This window comes from Solea solea, chromosome 11 (genome assembly GCF_958295425.1).
Source record: "Solea solea chromosome 11, fSolSol10.1, whole genome shotgun sequence".
In the NCBI taxonomy this organism is placed as follows: Eukaryota; Metazoa; Chordata; class Actinopteri; order Pleuronectiformes; family Soleidae; genus Solea; species Solea solea.
The window spans coordinates 18,769,024-18,786,655 of record NC_081144.1 but is presented as its reverse complement, the minus strand read 5'-3'; the positions used below and the strand labels follow the sequence as shown (position 1 = coordinate 18,786,655).

General features: G+C 39.7%; 2 protein-coding genes across 2 annotated transcripts; both read right to left on the bottom strand.

The window, feature by feature from the left end:
- Positions 1 to 883: 883 nt before the first annotated feature.
- Positions 884 to 5,441, bottom strand: mad2l2 (mitotic arrest deficient 2 like 2). Its single transcript, XM_058643365.1, has 8 exons — positions 5,112 to 5,441; positions 4,707 to 4,825; positions 4,217 to 4,288; positions 4,033 to 4,133; positions 3,789 to 3,883; positions 2,395 to 2,468; positions 1,849 to 1,941; positions 884 to 1,506 (listed from the first exon to the last, which is right to left on the bottom strand). The coding sequence occupies exons 1-8, from the start codon at positions 5,149 to 5,151 to the stop codon at positions 1,468 to 1,470; spliced, it is 633 nt and encodes a 210-aa protein (XP_058499348.1). The 5' UTR covers positions 5,152 to 5,441; the 3' UTR covers positions 884 to 1,467.
- Positions 5,442 to 6,735: 1,294 nt separating this feature from the next.
- Positions 6,736 to 16,663, bottom strand: LOC131469030 (solute carrier family 35 member E2A-like). The gene is made up of 9 exons (XM_058643855.1): positions 16,221 to 16,663; positions 15,019 to 15,470; positions 14,074 to 14,209; positions 12,725 to 12,852; positions 11,063 to 11,183; positions 10,931 to 10,984; positions 10,763 to 10,835; positions 9,775 to 9,920; positions 6,736 to 8,777 (listed from the first exon to the last, which is right to left on the bottom strand). Exons 2-9 carry the CDS (start codon positions 15,296 to 15,298, stop codon positions 8,549 to 8,551), a joined length of 1,167 nt encoding a protein of 388 aa, XP_058499838.1. The 5' UTR covers positions 15,299 to 15,470; positions 16,221 to 16,663; the 3' UTR covers positions 6,736 to 8,548.
- Positions 16,664 to 17,632: the final 969 nt, after the last annotated feature.

Sequence of the window (17,632 nt, the reverse complement as noted above, 5' to 3'; positions counted from 1 at the left end):
CAGCAGGGTCTCTGGCTGCGCTGGTTTCCATCTACATTATAGGATACGTAACAGGATACTACATCCACAGATGCTGATGAGAGGAGGAGCCAAGCCAGGGAAGAGTAGAACTTGCACATTGTGGATACATTTTGAATAATTTATATTTTTTAAACTACAATGAAGCGTCCCTTAACACTGAAGGGAAATCAAAGGAGCCATATTTATTGTCATACGAACTGACAATATTTCAATGTCAATATAGATTTTGTTTAATGCACAAATGTTTTATTAAACATTATCTTCATGCAACTGTCATTGGTTTTAGCTTCGGGTAAAATCCTGTTGACCAGTCTGGTGTGAGCTTTTCAATCTTACAAGCCAACACTGAGACCTAACCTCCTCACAATTGTTAAAGGTGTTCCACAGGGGTCAATCTTAGGTCCACCACTGTTCACACTCTACATAGAATGATACAATTCTGTACAGCTTTGGCTTCTCTCCTGTTCTCATTGTATCACACCTGCAGACTGTTTTTGATCAATTCCAACAGTCTCAAGCTCATCTTAAATTCTAATGAGACTAAATAGAAGCTCTCATTCCAATAACTGTCCCAGTATGCACCCTATGACGTAACAATTGAAATGGTCAATTCCTATAAATACCTGGTAATCTGGTTCCAAAATCACCTGCCAGACCCGTGTGGAACACCTTACCAAAACATTGCAGAGAAAAGTTTCTTAGCTTTTATAATATTTTTTAACAGAATTACACACACAAAAATATTGAACTAGTTTTCTGAAAGAAATAATAATAATATATATAAGCAATATATATTTGGAGAGGCTAAGGTAAAACAGGATTTGCACCTATAAGATTGAATAAAAGAGATTTGTAGCGCAGATGCTTTAAAGACATTTTTTTATAAAAGTTTAATAATGTTTTTACATGATATCAGACTAAAATGGAGGAAACATTAATGATGTTTGCAAAAGTATACATGAAAACACACAGGGATCCTTGTTTTCCACAGGAACTCTATGTAAACATAACACATCACAGCTTTGACACTTGTGTCAATGTTGTCATTTATGAATCACACCTCAAACAAAGCGAGATGGTTTAAGGCGTTTAGAAAAACAGTTACTGTATGAGTATTTTTCCATAGGTGTGCAACACAACTGAGTCGGGGTTTAACTGATACAAGTGGGTTCCACAGGACGTTTACTTCCTCTGGATGTTTTGTTGACATTTAGATGATTTAGTAACTCTACATTCAAATGCAATATGTGCTTAAATAATGGCTAGACAACAAATGTAACAGTCCAACCCAACTGTGTTCATTTCATAAAATGTGTTTGAGTAGCAACAGCTCACTCTCACCCATCACACACGCACACACACGCACACACTCATCTTTCTCTCGGACGGTTGACTGGCTACATTATGGACACTGTTCATGGTTCACTGTTGCTGCAGATGTAACACCTATGTTTTCTGGGCTCTCTCCTCAACGTAGAGCTGCATCTGTGACAGACAAAGAACAAGCAAATATCACCAAGTGTGGGAGCATTTCAATGATGATGGCATTTTCAATGCAACAAAACAGAGTCACAGAACCAGGCGACATAGTGTGTGACGTCAGAGGCTGCAGAAATAGTCTACGTCCATACCTTAAATGGCCCATTTGTTGACCAGATAGTAACAATAGTAACTGAACATAAACGTTTCCTATCAATTATCTTTATTAACATAAATTATTAATCATTCATTTTTATGGCCTCTCCTGGCTCACCAGCAGCACCTTCCACCTGCTGAGTGTTAAAACTATTTAACTTCACTAATCTATAGTAGGTCATTTGTGCTCACTTTTACGATGTCAGATGTCATGGTCTTCAGTGGGATGAGTCTTGGCTCCTGCATGTGAACTTCCTGCTCATCAGCAACTATCCATGGGAAATCCTGGGGAAGACAATGCACACATTTGTCACACAGCACATGCATGTACAGCAATTATTCTGTGCTTGGATTAGGGTTGTTCCAACTGTGAAATTGAATTGTCTTCTAATCATTGTATACCATAACTATAAGCCTAAACAATTGGTTTATTTATTTATTTTATTTTCTACAGTATAGATCATTACTGAAGACATCCAAACTATGAAGGAGCACATGAAATTATGTAGTAAACAAAAACAGAATATGTTTTATATTTTAGATTCTTCAAAGTCACCAGCTTTTGCTTTGCTGACAGCTTTGGACACTCTTGGCATTCTCTCAATCAGCTTCATGCTAAATAATTGCAGTAAGAAAAATAATCACTATAAGCAGTTATGTAATATACAAAGAAACCTCTGGTAGTGATAACGATGCACAACATGCTGCTGTGTTAGTGCAGTGCTTTGTAAACCTCACCTTGATGACTTGAACTTTCTCCATGTTACGTGTGGCAGAATCTCTGGTATGTACAAGTACTGTGAAGGAACACCCTGTAACCAAACAAGAAAAAAAAGGTCAAACAAATAGATCTATGAGCTGATCTATGATCTCATGCTTATCATTCACGTTTCATAGTAATTCCCTAAAGTGACTGAACTTAAAAGGGACATATTATACCCTATTTCGCCAACCCTGCCAAACCCGCCCCTTTCAGAACGCTCGGTTTCTCGGTCAGAACGCAAACACACACCCACTTCTTCCAGGGGGTTTCTGATTTGTCCTTTTTACTGCGCTTACTCAGCTCCTGTTCCCACCGCTCCATTCCTCTCCCCCTCCCTCCACTAGTTCTCTGACAATATCAACATGGCAGCGTGCGCAGAAAACAGCGAGGGTGCCGTCACAGGAAGAGACCTCCTTCACAAGGATCAAGCCGAACAGTGCCGAACTGTAAATCAGTTAAAAAGACTTAGGGACAGCACCACTGATTGCCAGCCCTGGCAGTTTATGCAGCTTGCCGCCGCTGGCGATCAGCAAGTCTTTTTAACTGATTTACAGTTCGGCACCGCATGGCTTGATCCTTGTGTCGGACGTCTCTTCCCGTGACGGCACACTCTGTGAAAATCGCCACCGCCGCTCACCGCTGCCGCTGTATGTGACTGTATCAGACTGAGTCTGTGCTCCGGTCATGGAGGTCGTACTGAACAAATATTTCTAATTAGGACGTGTCAGAATGGTCAGTTATGAGCTCTATGTGACCTTTTCTTAAAAATGTGTGTGTGTGTTTGTACGTCGGTGAAATACGGTTGCTGACTAAATACGGCGACCGCTGGCCGCAGTCTGATGCGAAGTGGTGAGAACACACAAACACACGTTTGCTGACTTTATAGCACACTTGTCCCTCCGCGTTGACATAATACCGCTCTTCCTCCCTCGCACTCTCGCAGGGACAAGGTGGAGCTAAGGTGGAGCTAAGGTGGAGCTAAGGTGGAGCTCTCGAAGTAAACTTACTGGTGGGGTGGTAACATTTGCAGTGAAATGCGCATGCTGCCGTCATAACGCGCAGGGAATTCAACATCACGTGTTTTATCGCCTATACTTACACTAAGGGGGACCATGAAAAAAGGACTGAGTATTCTTTTTCCACACTTTGGCGACTGTTAGGGCCTCCAGAGTCCCAAATATAAGTTTTAAAATGATTAAAAAGTTGATTTTGCATAATATGTCCCCTTTAAGCATTTGCTGACTGACATGCCAAATCCTGACTTGGAGGATTGTGAAGTGTGTTGAGTTAAAAAATAAATAAATAATAGAAAGTATGTTGTGTGTTTGTATATTCCATTGTAATTATATTTAATCACTGTTGATGTTACCTGGTGGGTTATTATTTAAAACAGCGTCACACACACTGATTTTCAGGATGAATGCCCTCAGCAGCTGCTCTACATGTGAGAGTAAAGTGTCTGAGCTGGAAAACAAAAGGCACAAGTCAGGACCATGGTCAAGCTGACAACATAAACACAAAATAACACGCATGTTCGTTTGGCAGCAGAACAAGAAAGATATTTGTTCAATATAATAATACTAATAATAATAATAAATGAATCAGGAAAAAACCTGATGGACAGTAGCGGAGGTTGGGAAATCTCAAACACAAATCTCTCCACTGGATGATGCTCTTTGTCCATGATGACAACTACCACCTTCTCTGCATCATTCTGGAAGGTAAGAGGGGGAAGACGTCAGCACAGATGACACAAGTTACCTGATATCCATCTGTACCCGCCAGTGCATGTCTTACCTTTTCAATGAGTGGCTTCACACAGTGTAGTGTGTCTTGAATATACTGATTTAGCTCTGGGTGGCATGACATCTAGAAATAAACACACCCCATAGACAGGTAGGTATGAGAGGTAAAAGTAACAGTAGATGTCACTTTTGTGAGCATGTTATAAATATACAAAGTACACCAACTTGCCACTTTATAAATTATTCAGCGGATAATTAACACATGTAATCAGTCAATCATACGGCAGCAGCTCAATACATTTAAGCATGTAGACATGGTAATGTCGACCTGCTTAATTTCTAATAACGAAATTAAGATACTTTAAAAAAAAAAAAAAAAAGGTGGTATGTCTCAGACAGGCTATTTCAGAAACAGACAATTTACTGAGATCTCCAAACACAACTATCCCCAGAGGACCATACTGGGTATCTCACCTGCCACATTATTAGGCATCGTCAAGTGTACCTAATAAAATAGCTGGTGGGTGCAAATATATGTGTACCTGCACAGGTACGTTGTATTTCTTTCTCTTCTGGAATATTCCAGAGGGATAAACTTCGCGGACATACAGGATAAGATGAATAGCGACCTCAAGGAATTCACAGAGGATGTCAGCAACCACTGAAAAGAGACAAATCCACAGGGTGATGTAGGACTAACTCACACTAAACCAAATACAAATGTCAAGCAGGTTAGTGTTTACTGATATTTCTTCACATATGACAACAAGGCGAAGATGTTATAGAAAATTTACAATTGCTGATTGTATTTAGCAAATGTACATTTGTGGCCGGTAAAAGAGAAAATATTAAAAAAACAACAACATTGTGTATAAAAGCAGAAAGAGGGGGGAAAATCGTCCTGTGTACAACTGCTTGATCATTTCATGCTGGTTTGGTTTTCTTACCTTGTCCAAAATTAAGGTCTTGTCTTGTAAGAGTTGTCATATTTTATTCCAAATACAAACTGTCAAACGAATCAAGGAGTTAATTGTGTATTTGCTAACGTTAGCAAAGCAACAGAGTCAAACCTTCATTATCTTTCTAGCGTTCGAGAACCGACTTTGTTCGTATGTCAACACAAGACAAAGCAGAGGTAAAATCACAGTTTTAAAAAATAGTCACGCAAACCAGTCTTCACGACGAACGAATGACTGAAAACACTAAACCAGCCGATACGCCGCTTTTCAGTCCTTCGTGTCGCATCTCACCGACGTCACTGCTTGTTTACGAGCAGATTGCAGTCCACTTATGATGACGTTATCTTTTGTTTGTTCTTCTTCTTCTACTAGTCTCCTACTGGCGTATTGCTGCCTCCTATAGGTTCGCTCCAGAACTACACACTGACCTCGTCACAACGACATGTACAGTACGTAAAATGAACGAAAATGAACGTGTTCACTCTGAGATCGTTTTGAAATTATGATCCAGAGACTCAAGAAGATACATCAGAGATGTTTTTATTCAGTATTTCAGTAAATAGAGGTCTTCTCTATATAGAATATAGCAATAACATTTAGTACTGTGCTAAACTTTACAAATAGCCTATAATCCACTTAGTGTATATATTTTGCCTTTTACCTTTTCTGAGGCTATTCTATTGTTAAATCAATAAAAACATAAATACCACTCTTTTGTTATTTCTCCCATTATCCTTGAATTTGAGTAAAGCAAATTAAGATTTCCTATATGCAAACAAAGGGCATATTTCTCTTAAACATCTGTATTTGTATGTGTGAGCGCTACACCTTTACTACAACAATCCATCCACCTGGCAGGTGAGACATATCCAGATGTTGATTAAAGAGCATGATTATTGTAAAGGTGTGGACTTGAAGTGGTCACAATAAAAGGACATTCTGAAATGTGCAGTTCTATCAAAGAACACAGATGCCACAGGTTTTGAGGTGTCATGCAGTTGTCATGCCAACTGCAGGAATGTCCACCAGAGCTGTTGTTTGTGAACTGTATCCTCATTTCAGAGAATTACACTTGTTCAGAACTTCAGACCAAGTGCAAGCACACCAGCGCAGGAGTCAGGTGTCTTCACCTGAGACATTGTCTGAGATCAGCCACCCACACAGATGAGCAAACAGTTAACTGCATGGATGGAGAATTTCTGTAATGAGACCAGCTCAGGGAGGTTCAGCTTGTCTGCCTCAGTCACGATGCTACTGATAATGATAATGCACATGCAGCAAATATGAAGCATTACTAAAATGATTGAAAACATGTAGCAACTAGACAATTATTAACAGATATTTGGACTTTGTCTGGACATGTGAGCAGAGTCAGAGAACTAAAGCTGTGATTTGAAGCTCAGGATCAGGTTAACATGATTGTTAACCCAATCCCTAATGCTCATTGTTAAATGGATGCTCTAAATTGAGTAAGAGCACATCTCCTCCTGGAATAGGGAAAAAATGATAACAGCAGCTATTATCTTGATGTATGTTGTGTTGTGAGCCACAAAGTAGAAATATCATACTTTATATCCAGCAATAAGAAAAATACACAAGCAATTTTTAAAGATGTCATGAAGTTTTTTTGTTTAATTAAAGTGGTCAACTTCAACAGGATTTCATATTTGTTAATGACACAGCAATCACCTGAGAGAATGGAACATGGTGACATTGGCCCCATCAATACATCTGTTGATTCCTTCACAAACAATTCAATTCAATTCATTTGTGGATAAAAACAAAACATGAATTAATCACTCACAGTAAGCAAATGCAAAATGTTTAGTGAACAGAGTAGTTCAAAAATATTCATTAAAAAATCAACACTCAAACCTGACAAAAAACTTTCACTGGACTCTTTGTCCTGGCCCCACACTGTTTGTATCAAGTTTCAAGTTATTTCTCTGTAGAAAGTTTGAGAAAATTAAAGTAAAATATAGCTAAATTTTCCATAAAAGATATCTGGACATTCCACAGTAAAATAATAATTAAATAAGTTGAATGGATTCCTACTCCTAACCATCCCCACTGTCTTTTCACAGTCCAAATTTAGAGAATATTTAAGGAAACAACTTAATCTCTGATAATGCTATGTGCAATTTCTTACTGTATAAGAAATTATAAAAAAAACTTTTACTGTATTCGTCTTGTGTGTATTTATTTCACCATTAATATTAGTTTTGGGAACTTGGGGTTTGTCTAAAACTTATTTGATTGTCTGGTTGTCAGTCATAACTGATTCAAGCAAAAAGCTCCCAAAAACAAACAACAACAAAAGCCCCATTATTATTATTATGGATAAACAGCAACTTATAAATCCTTTCTAAGCCTGTTTAACTAATCATGGATGCCATCCCAACATGCAATATAGAGCGTATATCAGTTTACAAAAAGAATAGGCACATAAATGCCTAAATATGCGCAACAGTTCATGATAGATGAAAAGCATTCCTAGAATGCAGAATGTGGTTAAAAAGTGTGGAACAGCCAGTCGAAGGCTCCTAAAACCTCATACCTCTGGCACTTGTGCCCTCTTTGCGAGACGTTTCAGGTTTGTACGACACACGTCACATCAGGTTTTTTCCACGAACGCATACATTCAGCGGCGACAAAATGAGCAAACACTGTAAAAGTAAGACAAAAACCTTACAGAAGTCACTTCCTTCAGAGAACTGAAGGACACCCTGAGCTTTCCTGTTCACTAACTAACTAGCTCACAACATAGCACAGGATCAAGAGTGTATTTGAGGTCCTCATCACAGGGACCGATGAACATTTCCACAGGACCAGTGTGACGGCTTGGAAGTCCAGTCAGACCAGTGACTTTTGCCAAGCCAGTCACAACAGAAAGACACAGAATAGAACCGGGGGGGGTTTAAACGCCAAACTGTAGAAATGTTTCAAACCTCGTAAAGTCTGTCTTTAGAAGTCAGTAAAACCCAGACACAGTCCTGATGTTTTACTGTACAAACCAGATTTGTATGATGCCATGTTTATTACAGCGACAGCACTTCCAGTCCGGAGACAATGCTGGGACTGCGTATTCAGCACTCTGATGAAGGGACTGTTTTTTTAAAAGGATAAATCTCTAATGTGAAGCATTTAGGAGAAATCTGTTGACAGAAATAGAATAAAAAATATACCACTGCATTTATTTTCATTTTCTCTATAAATCATCTGATACCTCAGATCGATGTGTTTCCTTTACTCCCAGGTGCAGGTCCTATGCACTGAACCTCTACATGGCTTGTGATTAGAGCCCTGTTGTTGCTTGTCAAAGTTTGCATTGAGCTGCTTTAACTGCGGTGTGTACATATCCAGTCATCCAATCTAAAATCAAATAGTTTTGTTTTCACTTGATCCCTTTCAAAGCACCTTTGTCGTCAGTGAGATGGAGAGGGATGGAATTTCTGGTCCTCCGGAAGTGGTTTATGGTTCTGCTCAGCAGCCAGTGCCTGTAAGTTTTCCCTCTGGATCTGTCTGGCCTTGTTGTACAAGAAGACGCCGATGAACACCAGGACAGTGCCAGTGGCGCTGAGGATGGTGATGTGGTTACTGAACACGATGATGCTCAGCCATACTGATAGAGCGTGCTTGACAGTACTGGCAACACTGATGAAAGGACAAGGCGTTAACATCACATTCAGCCGCTTTGAGAAACATTTGATTTGGTGATTTGGTGTTTGTTGTTGATGTTATTATACTGCCTCTGTCTTTGTGAACATTAACAATGTAACGTTTTATGCCGCGTTGTTCATCGGACAGAGGGAGCGTTTGTGTTTACTGCAACAGCAGCGCAGGCGGGCGGGGACAAAGTGTGTCAAAAACTGCTGAATGACTTTTTTTTTTAAGCATTAACACTCACTTCTGTATAATTTCATGGGTGCTTCTTTGTGTATTCACTCATACTCCAACCTCTCTGTAATTGTCTGGCTTTACTAGCACAATGCCATCTGCCTCCACATAAAATAAATCACTTCCAACAGATCTCAACACCAGAATATTTAGAAATACAGAGAGTAATACAGAGCTGATAACCAATGATATGAATGTCATAGACATCCGTTTATATGTAAAAGTTTAAATGTAAGACTCACTCCCACTTTAAACTAGTCAATCAGTAACACTTGCCATAAAGATTATTATATAAGTATTGTTTTACACATTTTTACCATTGTTATTACAAATTAATACTTGATATTGAATTAAATAAGACAGTCCACATCCCTATATCAAAATGATTACAGATTGGTTGGAGATATAGGTGTGCTATGCTAACAGATGTCTGGTCCCACCCTTGGTTAGTCACTGCATTTTCAATTCCCAATAATCCCCATAATCTGTAAACACACTTAATGTGAAACATCAGTGCAATGCCCCTTTAACATAAGTTGAAAGTGAGGGAGTAAGGGAGCAAATATGCATGGCTGGAAAACATCTGTACTGTAATAAATACAGGTCACTTCAAGCATATTTGCAAAGCTCACCAGGAACTCTGATAATACAGTGTAAAAATCAGCCTCATCGGAAAACAAGGACTGGGTTAAAATGTATTAATCGAGTAGATTCCAGAGTCAATGTTATAGAAGGGTTCGTGTCTGTCTCTTACCTGAAGGTAACAGGGGAAATCCGTCCCATGAGAGCGTAGGCTGTGACACTCTGCAGGTGGAACAGGAAGCCGTCAAAAAGCAGCAACAGGATAATGTCTTGACTGAAGATGAAGCTCCGCCTGCTCTTCCCAATCACCGGAATGTCCTGGAAACATAGACACGCAGTGCAACATTAACTCTGGTGCATCAGCATCTTTAATGTGTTGCTACTCATCTGTCTCCAATGATAGTCCTGTCCATGTAAACATAGTTTGGGTCAATAAAAATTCTTTAGCCCCACTTCAACAAAGCGGTACATTTCGGTACAGGTTCAGTGTGTAAGAATTTGAGTTTCCATATTAAGAAGAGCAAGCACGGAGGTCTGGCTCCTACAGGGTGGAGATAGACTCACTGCAGTCCGTTGAACTGACGACAGAGAATCACCACTTCAGTGTGATGGTTTTTCACACAGCCTTCCTTCAAACCAGACTCGTCTTATTCTTGTAATAAACAGCTGCATGCCAAGAAGACAGAAGATGGAATGCTGGATGTTTTCCATTGTTACCCTTTGTTAAACGTGTCTTGTTCTTCTCCTTTATGCCATTTATTAGCAAGCTACGCTGCGTCACGCTTCGATGACGTCACACTGTTTCTTTAGCTGACACATCTGCGTCAATCGCTCATAATTTACGCTAAACTGTGGTGAAACCAGGAGCCAGATCAGGGTTTATCTTTCCAAAACGGCTCTGTGTGATGAGCTGAAGTGCACTGCACTGCACTGCCTGGTGGAAACAAGTCTTTAAGTATGTAAAGCTTCCTGGACTCACATTTGGCTGATGGAATATATGTAGAAAGAAAGAAAACACACTGTAATGCCATGATCATGTTTGAGGCAATTTTGGCCTCAAGGAAATTAATCTAACAAATAACTCTCCCTAATTGTGTGTAATTATTCTCATTATATAATAGATCTAATTAAATGTTGCAGCAATTTCTGTTTGTACCTACCATGAGGAACACCCAAGCAGGAATAAGCATGATGACTGCTGCTGCACTGGTATAGAACTGCAGCTCAGGAGGGCTGAAATAAGATGATTAGATAATTGAACAATGAGTTTTTAATAGCACAGGAATGTTAATTTGTACAGCTTCCAACATAGAATCTCAGGCTGGTACCTGAACTTGTATCTGTCTCCACTGAGCAGCTTTTTGGAGAACACATTCTGCAAACTGAAATCAGAGATACAGGTTGCAAAGTTAAGTCAAAGCACTGAGCTGTGGAAAAGCTGTGTTTGAGCGCTGCAGTACCAGTCCATGATGTTGGTGGAGAGAGCAGCGCAGAAACCAAGCATGTTGAAGCTACTCTCTGTGGCTGTGCAGAGGGCCAGGCCGGCCATGACAGGGAACAAGGACAGGTTTACCCACAGTCCTGCAGCGTGGAAAACAGAACAGCACACGTATGTATGTATGTTTACATGATGAGATAATCAAACTATTGTGTAAGTCCAACTAAAACTGGGCTTTTAAAATAAATGTAACTGTCATAAATAACCTCAATCCTCACAGAAGCTCAGCTTCTAGTGAACGTTTATTCGGGATGTCCCGATACAACTTTTTCACTTCCGATACGATACTGATATTGCAACTTTGAGTATTGGCCGATACCGATCCGATAACAGCACAAATCATACATACTTTAATTACTTATTTTGTAGTGAGGAATGTTAGAATAGGCTTGATCAAGTGATATTACTTAAACAGAGAACAATAGTCAGCAACAGTAGGTATAAGAAAAACTGATCCATTTATTATAACCAATGGGTTGAAATTTTAACCTTTCAACATAAGAATATTGGATTTTTTTGCCATGTTAATTTCATACAGTCTATGGTTAATTTCATCAAATGGGGGTGTTTTCAGAGCACCCGTGTTTCACAGGTAACAGAGTGTTTTCAGAGAACACCCCCCTTGTTTTCACTATTGTGGATTAGCCCAACCCACACAGGGTGAGTGACTCGTCCCGCAGGTACAGCCGGAGCCCCGGGACCGGCCGCAGTCGACTTAGCTCTGTGTGGAGCTCCAGGACACATTTAAAACACAGAAAGCTCTTGGCATGGCTGGTTTTTGGGGTATAATTAACAAATGGAGGCTGTGGAAAGTCGACAGGTGGTGCTGGTTTATGAAATAATGTTGTTTTAGCAGCTCGCCTCAGGATGAGCTAGTGTGGTGATAACGGCCAGCTCGCGCTCGCTGTGCGGAGTCGTAGCCTTTGATTTCAGAGGTTAAAGAAACCTCTGAAATAGCAGTAGCACACACACGCTGTTGTTGTGATCATGTGGGCATGCTGGATAGAAGTGCTGGAGCGGAATGGACCGCTTTTATCGGAGCGCCTTTTGCCCCATGTCAGCTAGGATTGGGTCCAGGCCCCTGCACTCCTCATGTAGAGGATACAGAGGTAGACAATAAATGATTGAATGAACACTGCAGGCCATTTAGACCTGGCATGAGGATGCATTCAGGACAGATTGGGTGTCTTCAGACCTAAAACCCACTTTAGCGCATGTGTGAGTGGACGTCAACAATACATGTGAATGGACACTGCCCAAACTAGTGCCACTGGAGTTTCACAAACTGGAATTTCAAGCAAATAAAACAGACACACCCAGCGTACCTCAGCATAGTCACACTATGTTCTTTGTGACAAGAGCTCCACTTATTTTTTCTCATCCCACTTTTGTGTGTCACCAAACCCACACAGTTCCCTCACACACTGGGTAAAGAAAGATGTGAATGGAGGAAGACCTTCATTTGTAACAAACTGCAGTCTCACCATTAGATCTCCCTAATTTAACCTTTAAAGGATAAGCCGAATTTTATAAATTCTGTGACAAGAGAAAAAATAGAAGGTAATTTGCATCACAAAAGAAAGAATGCCCACTTGAGCCCCTCTTACAGTGTTACAGTGTTTACCTGTGTACTCGCCAAGAATCAGCCTGGACATGATGACAGTGAAGATGGGTGCTGAGCTCTTCACTGTCTCTGCAAACGACACTGCCACATTCTTCAAGCTCACCAGGCCCAGAACCACTGTGGTGAACCTGCCAAAGATGATGTCAAAGCAGGAAGTTAACACATGTTTTTTGGAACATTCAATAAATACTACTACTTCCTTAGGATATTTGCATAGCAACAGTGAAGCAAAAAAAAGAACGAGCAGGTGAAATTGGACACACACTTTTATTGTGTAGCAATTCTTGTCACGCAATAGGAAACAGGTGGTGTCAGTGTCTAGCAATGCTGAGCTAGTGCTCAGTAAATTTACTTAAAAATTAAAAACCACACCTATACAAGATCAACACTTGTTGAGAAATGAGAGCTAGGAACATAAGGATGTTTGTCTTTTAGCTTACAAACTGTTGACTGGTTAAGCCTGCCCCATACTACAGGATAACTGGCCAGATTTTGGTCCCGATTTGGTCCTTCCAGCAATGTTAGTGGTTAAGAGACGCAATTTTAACATCAGACACAGCAGAGTCTTCCCGATTTCAAATCGTAAGTATTAAACATGTTTGGGGCGTGAGCAGAACTCCGCAACAAACAATGAGAGCGAGTTGACCGGGAAACAGATGTTGTGTACTTTTGTTTGGAACCTTAACTTGTACAAGCCAAGTTAATACTGCCTTCTCAGCCATGACTAAATCAACAGCTTTTTTTTTTTGCATTTCTGAGCACAACACATCACGCACACACAACAGCTACTAACCGACGATGCTGACAGTCTGCCACCATGTCTGTTTCACATTAAATCACAGAAGTTTCTGTGAGATCCCAAATGTCATCATTTCATTAAAGGCCGAGTGTGTGGTCCTGCTTCTTGACTGTGTCTGTGCTTTCTCAGGATTAAAACATTGAAAATCAATTACAAAGATCATTGTGTCTGTGGTCTCCCATGTTTTTAAAATAAAGTCAGTTTTGAAAATCCTCTAGTGTGGGGCAGGCTTTAGACATGTGCAAGACAAAATTTGACCAATGATGGTCATGAAAATGAAAGCGACAATGCCGCACAGTGAATTTCAGTCGCTGATGTGAAGGCCTACATTAGAAAATGGTGTAAATAAAGAGCATCAATAGCTGAAGCAAACTTTTCCACCTCTCTCAAGCATAAAAACGTATCTGTGTTTCCAATCAGGTGTTTGTGCAAATTTAAAAACGATGCTGATGGAAACCCACATATTGGCTGGATACAGATTTGAAAAATATTAATGTGCAAGTCAACACCTGAGGGCCTTTAGAAGCAACTATTGACCCTTAGAACCCACCTCATGAGTCCAACAAACAGCATGATCATGATGAAGTTGGAGGGATACTCAGTTCTAGTCTTGTGCTGGTACAGGCAACAGGGAATGTACATCTTGAGGCAGCCAATGACTGTGGTGGACACCATCTGAATAGCACCTACAGAAACATGGGATGATACATGTTGTATATTTATATTAGTGCTATTTGAATTTGGATGATCAGTTAAAGCACTTTTAGTACAGTTTTTCACCCATTCGCACACAGTAATGAAGCAGATGTACGTACTGATTCAAATGAACTAAAAAGTGTGTGTTTTAAGGCTAGAGAAGTATTTAGGCTATTTTATGTTTGCACATGATCTACTTCACACTTAAGACAGTGAGCCTACAAACTGCTGCATGATTGTGTTTTTGAACAGTGTTCGAAAGTCTGATGCAGAATAAAAATAGAAAATGTGCTCACTGTGAATAAGAGGTCATGTTAATAAAGTTGTTTCTTGCACAGGTGTTGCATGTCTCTGCATTTTATTTTACATGGCTGGAAGGTGGAGAAATTCTCAAAGGTGTACTTTTACTTACAAGGTACATATTCAGTTGAATTGCTAAAATATACAGATACACATATACAGTATTTATAATATATAATAAATAATACGTTCAACGTCTGTACTGTAAAAGTGTCTGTTGTTCTATAACAATAATACTAATAATAATAATAATAATAATAATAATAATAATAGTAGTGATACATTATTTGGTGTCACAGTTTCAAGAAGTTTGGTCCTGGTCACAAAACGATTATGACACATTATCACAGCTGAACTGATAAACACAGAGGGAGTCACGTGGAGCTGATAGGCTTTATCAACATAGTGTAAACTTATTTGACGATGGTTTTAATATAAAATATAAAATTTGTATAATCAAACCTTACAAACACAAGTCGTGCATATGACTTTTCCTTACCCAGCATGCTGGGCTCCCCCTCCAACAGCGACAAGATGTACTTGTTGAGGAAAAGGGTGCAGAAGCTGAAGAAGTACCAGAAGCTCAAGTAGGTCAAAGAACGCCAGTTCCACACCCCGGACTCAGCCTCCAGCACTATGGTCTCTGTGATTGTGACCTTCAGTACCTGCTCTCCTGGCAGGCTCTCACTGCGGGCCAGCACCACTTGCTCCTGACGGGTGCGGAATGGTGACAGGAGGTGCAACAGCATGTGCCTGGTAGGCGGCCTGTTGCCGGACATCACACCCGCTTAGGGTGGCCCTCAGGGGCCCGATAGGTGGGTGAGAAAAGGAGCTGATGGCGTGTTTAAAGGCTAGTCTATCTTCTGATTGGTCCTAACATTGATCAGCGTGTCTCTCGGTTGTGCAGAGGTCGGTAGGAATGCTCCAAGGACTGGTTCCTTGCTGCAGCAGCTGGAAAGAATAAAAACCATTTGGTGTCAAGTGATTAAAAGGATAATGATGATCGAATAAGTGGTTTTGTCTCGTACTGGTCTGATAATTCACATGCGATCACAATTACATACATATATTCACCAATCAGCCAAAACATTGAAACCATTAATCTTAATGTTGTAGCTGATCATCCTCACAAATTAGGTCATTTTTATCTACATTTTCAATTTCATATAGATTTGTTTAAATACAATTGTCTACACAGAATAATTTATAGACACATGAAGATGAAGAGATAAATCAAGATTTTAAATGCATCAGCAACTTTTTATCTCTGTAATAGATAATAATACAATAACACCTTTGAATCCTTGTATGTCCAACTCTATGCAACAAAACTCAACCAAATGTATAAAATGTGGCTGCCATTTGTCTGTGATACTGATAAATGAACAGCATTTAATTTACCCCAATTTATAAAGTGACTGCAATTGTTAATATTAATAATAGTTTATATATATAAATAAAATCGCAATATATGTCAGAAGAAAACACCACAGTTACATTAGCACACGCTGCAGTGGTGTGTCTTTAAGAAATGAATCACAGCAGATGTGACAGACAGAGCTGGTGATGTGGCTCCGACTGGAGATAAGTCAACCCAAGCTTAACAAATGCTCACGTACAATAAACTTGTGCCGACCAGTGTGTTCAACAGACACTTTGTGTGTTTGTGTTTCTATTCACATTATTAACTAAGAACGTTACCTTAAAGCACGAGATCAGTGTGCAGTAGTTAGCTTCTTCTCACAGTGTCTTCACATGGAGCCAGGTACACTTAATTCACACTTCAGTTTGGACCGATAAAACAATAAACAGCAAACTGTTGTATCGGTCGCTCCACACAGTGACTGCACCACCACGACAGTCAGCGCCAGACAGCGCCAGTCAGCAGCAGCAGCAGCAACAAGAGCTTCGAAGGAGTTACACACACTGTTTGCTAGCCGCCGTTTGTTAGCACGAGCGGAGGCGCCGTCAAGGGAATACTACTGTCGGCCATTGCCCGCGGCCACCGAATAGTAAAAGACTACAGCACGAGAGAACACAGACAGCTAACATGACTCCCTCTCTACACTGCTACTGTACCTGCTAACCATTCTTGTACGCAGACGTTGCATTGGCCCCTGAAATCCTACGTCAACGTCGTCGCCATATTGGTCCGGTCAACGCGGTAAAATATAATATTATATATATATATATATAGGAGATAACAACATCCAAACCAACGATAATACAAAATAAGGACAATAGAAATTATAATATAATTGTATGTTTTAGTGTTGTTGCTATACTATACCTATACAGTTAATCATACACTTTTAATATTACAGTGGTATACCATCCTATGTAGGTCTACATACAAAAATTAGAAGGTATTGCGTTTAAAAAAAATGTTTTATTACCTACTCCACGCAGATCATACACAACATCAAATAAAATAGATTGTGAAGCGGAAACATTGTGGTTTTCTTTCAACCACTGTTATTTGATCGTCTTGCCCGGAGAAATATGGCGGCGAACTTAAAGCTAACCCGAAACCATAGCCGGATGTGGGCTATACTTCAAATTAAACTTCCTATACAAATTAAAATAAACCAAACTCACCTAGTGATGAGTATGGTTTATTTTACGGTAATGTCGTGCTGTTAACATTAACATATTTGTTTTTAAAAAAAATCTTAATTATAAAAAATTAAGTCAAATCAAGACGTAGAGAGTATTTTTTAAACACACGTATGCTTTTTTTAATTTTAAGGCAGATTCACCATGTTTCCGGGGAGACACAATTGAACTAGATGCAGGTGCCACGAGACAAAATAAGTTGTACAATTCAAAGTCAGATATCAATGTTTATTATTATAGTTTTAAGAATAATGTGTCCTATTTATTCAGATTATGTTGGTGTTATTTGCCTGTACTGAGATATCCGTCATCACTGCAAACACAATGGAGCTGAAAGTATGTAGATTGATTGGACCTGTCATCCAGGTCATGGATGAGATAATCTACATTTGACATTCAGCTCCAAAGTACTGTCAGTGACAACAGATATCATGATTGGCAAAATCACACCACTATCACACTAAATGGATACAAAGCATGCTGAATGAGGAGAGGTT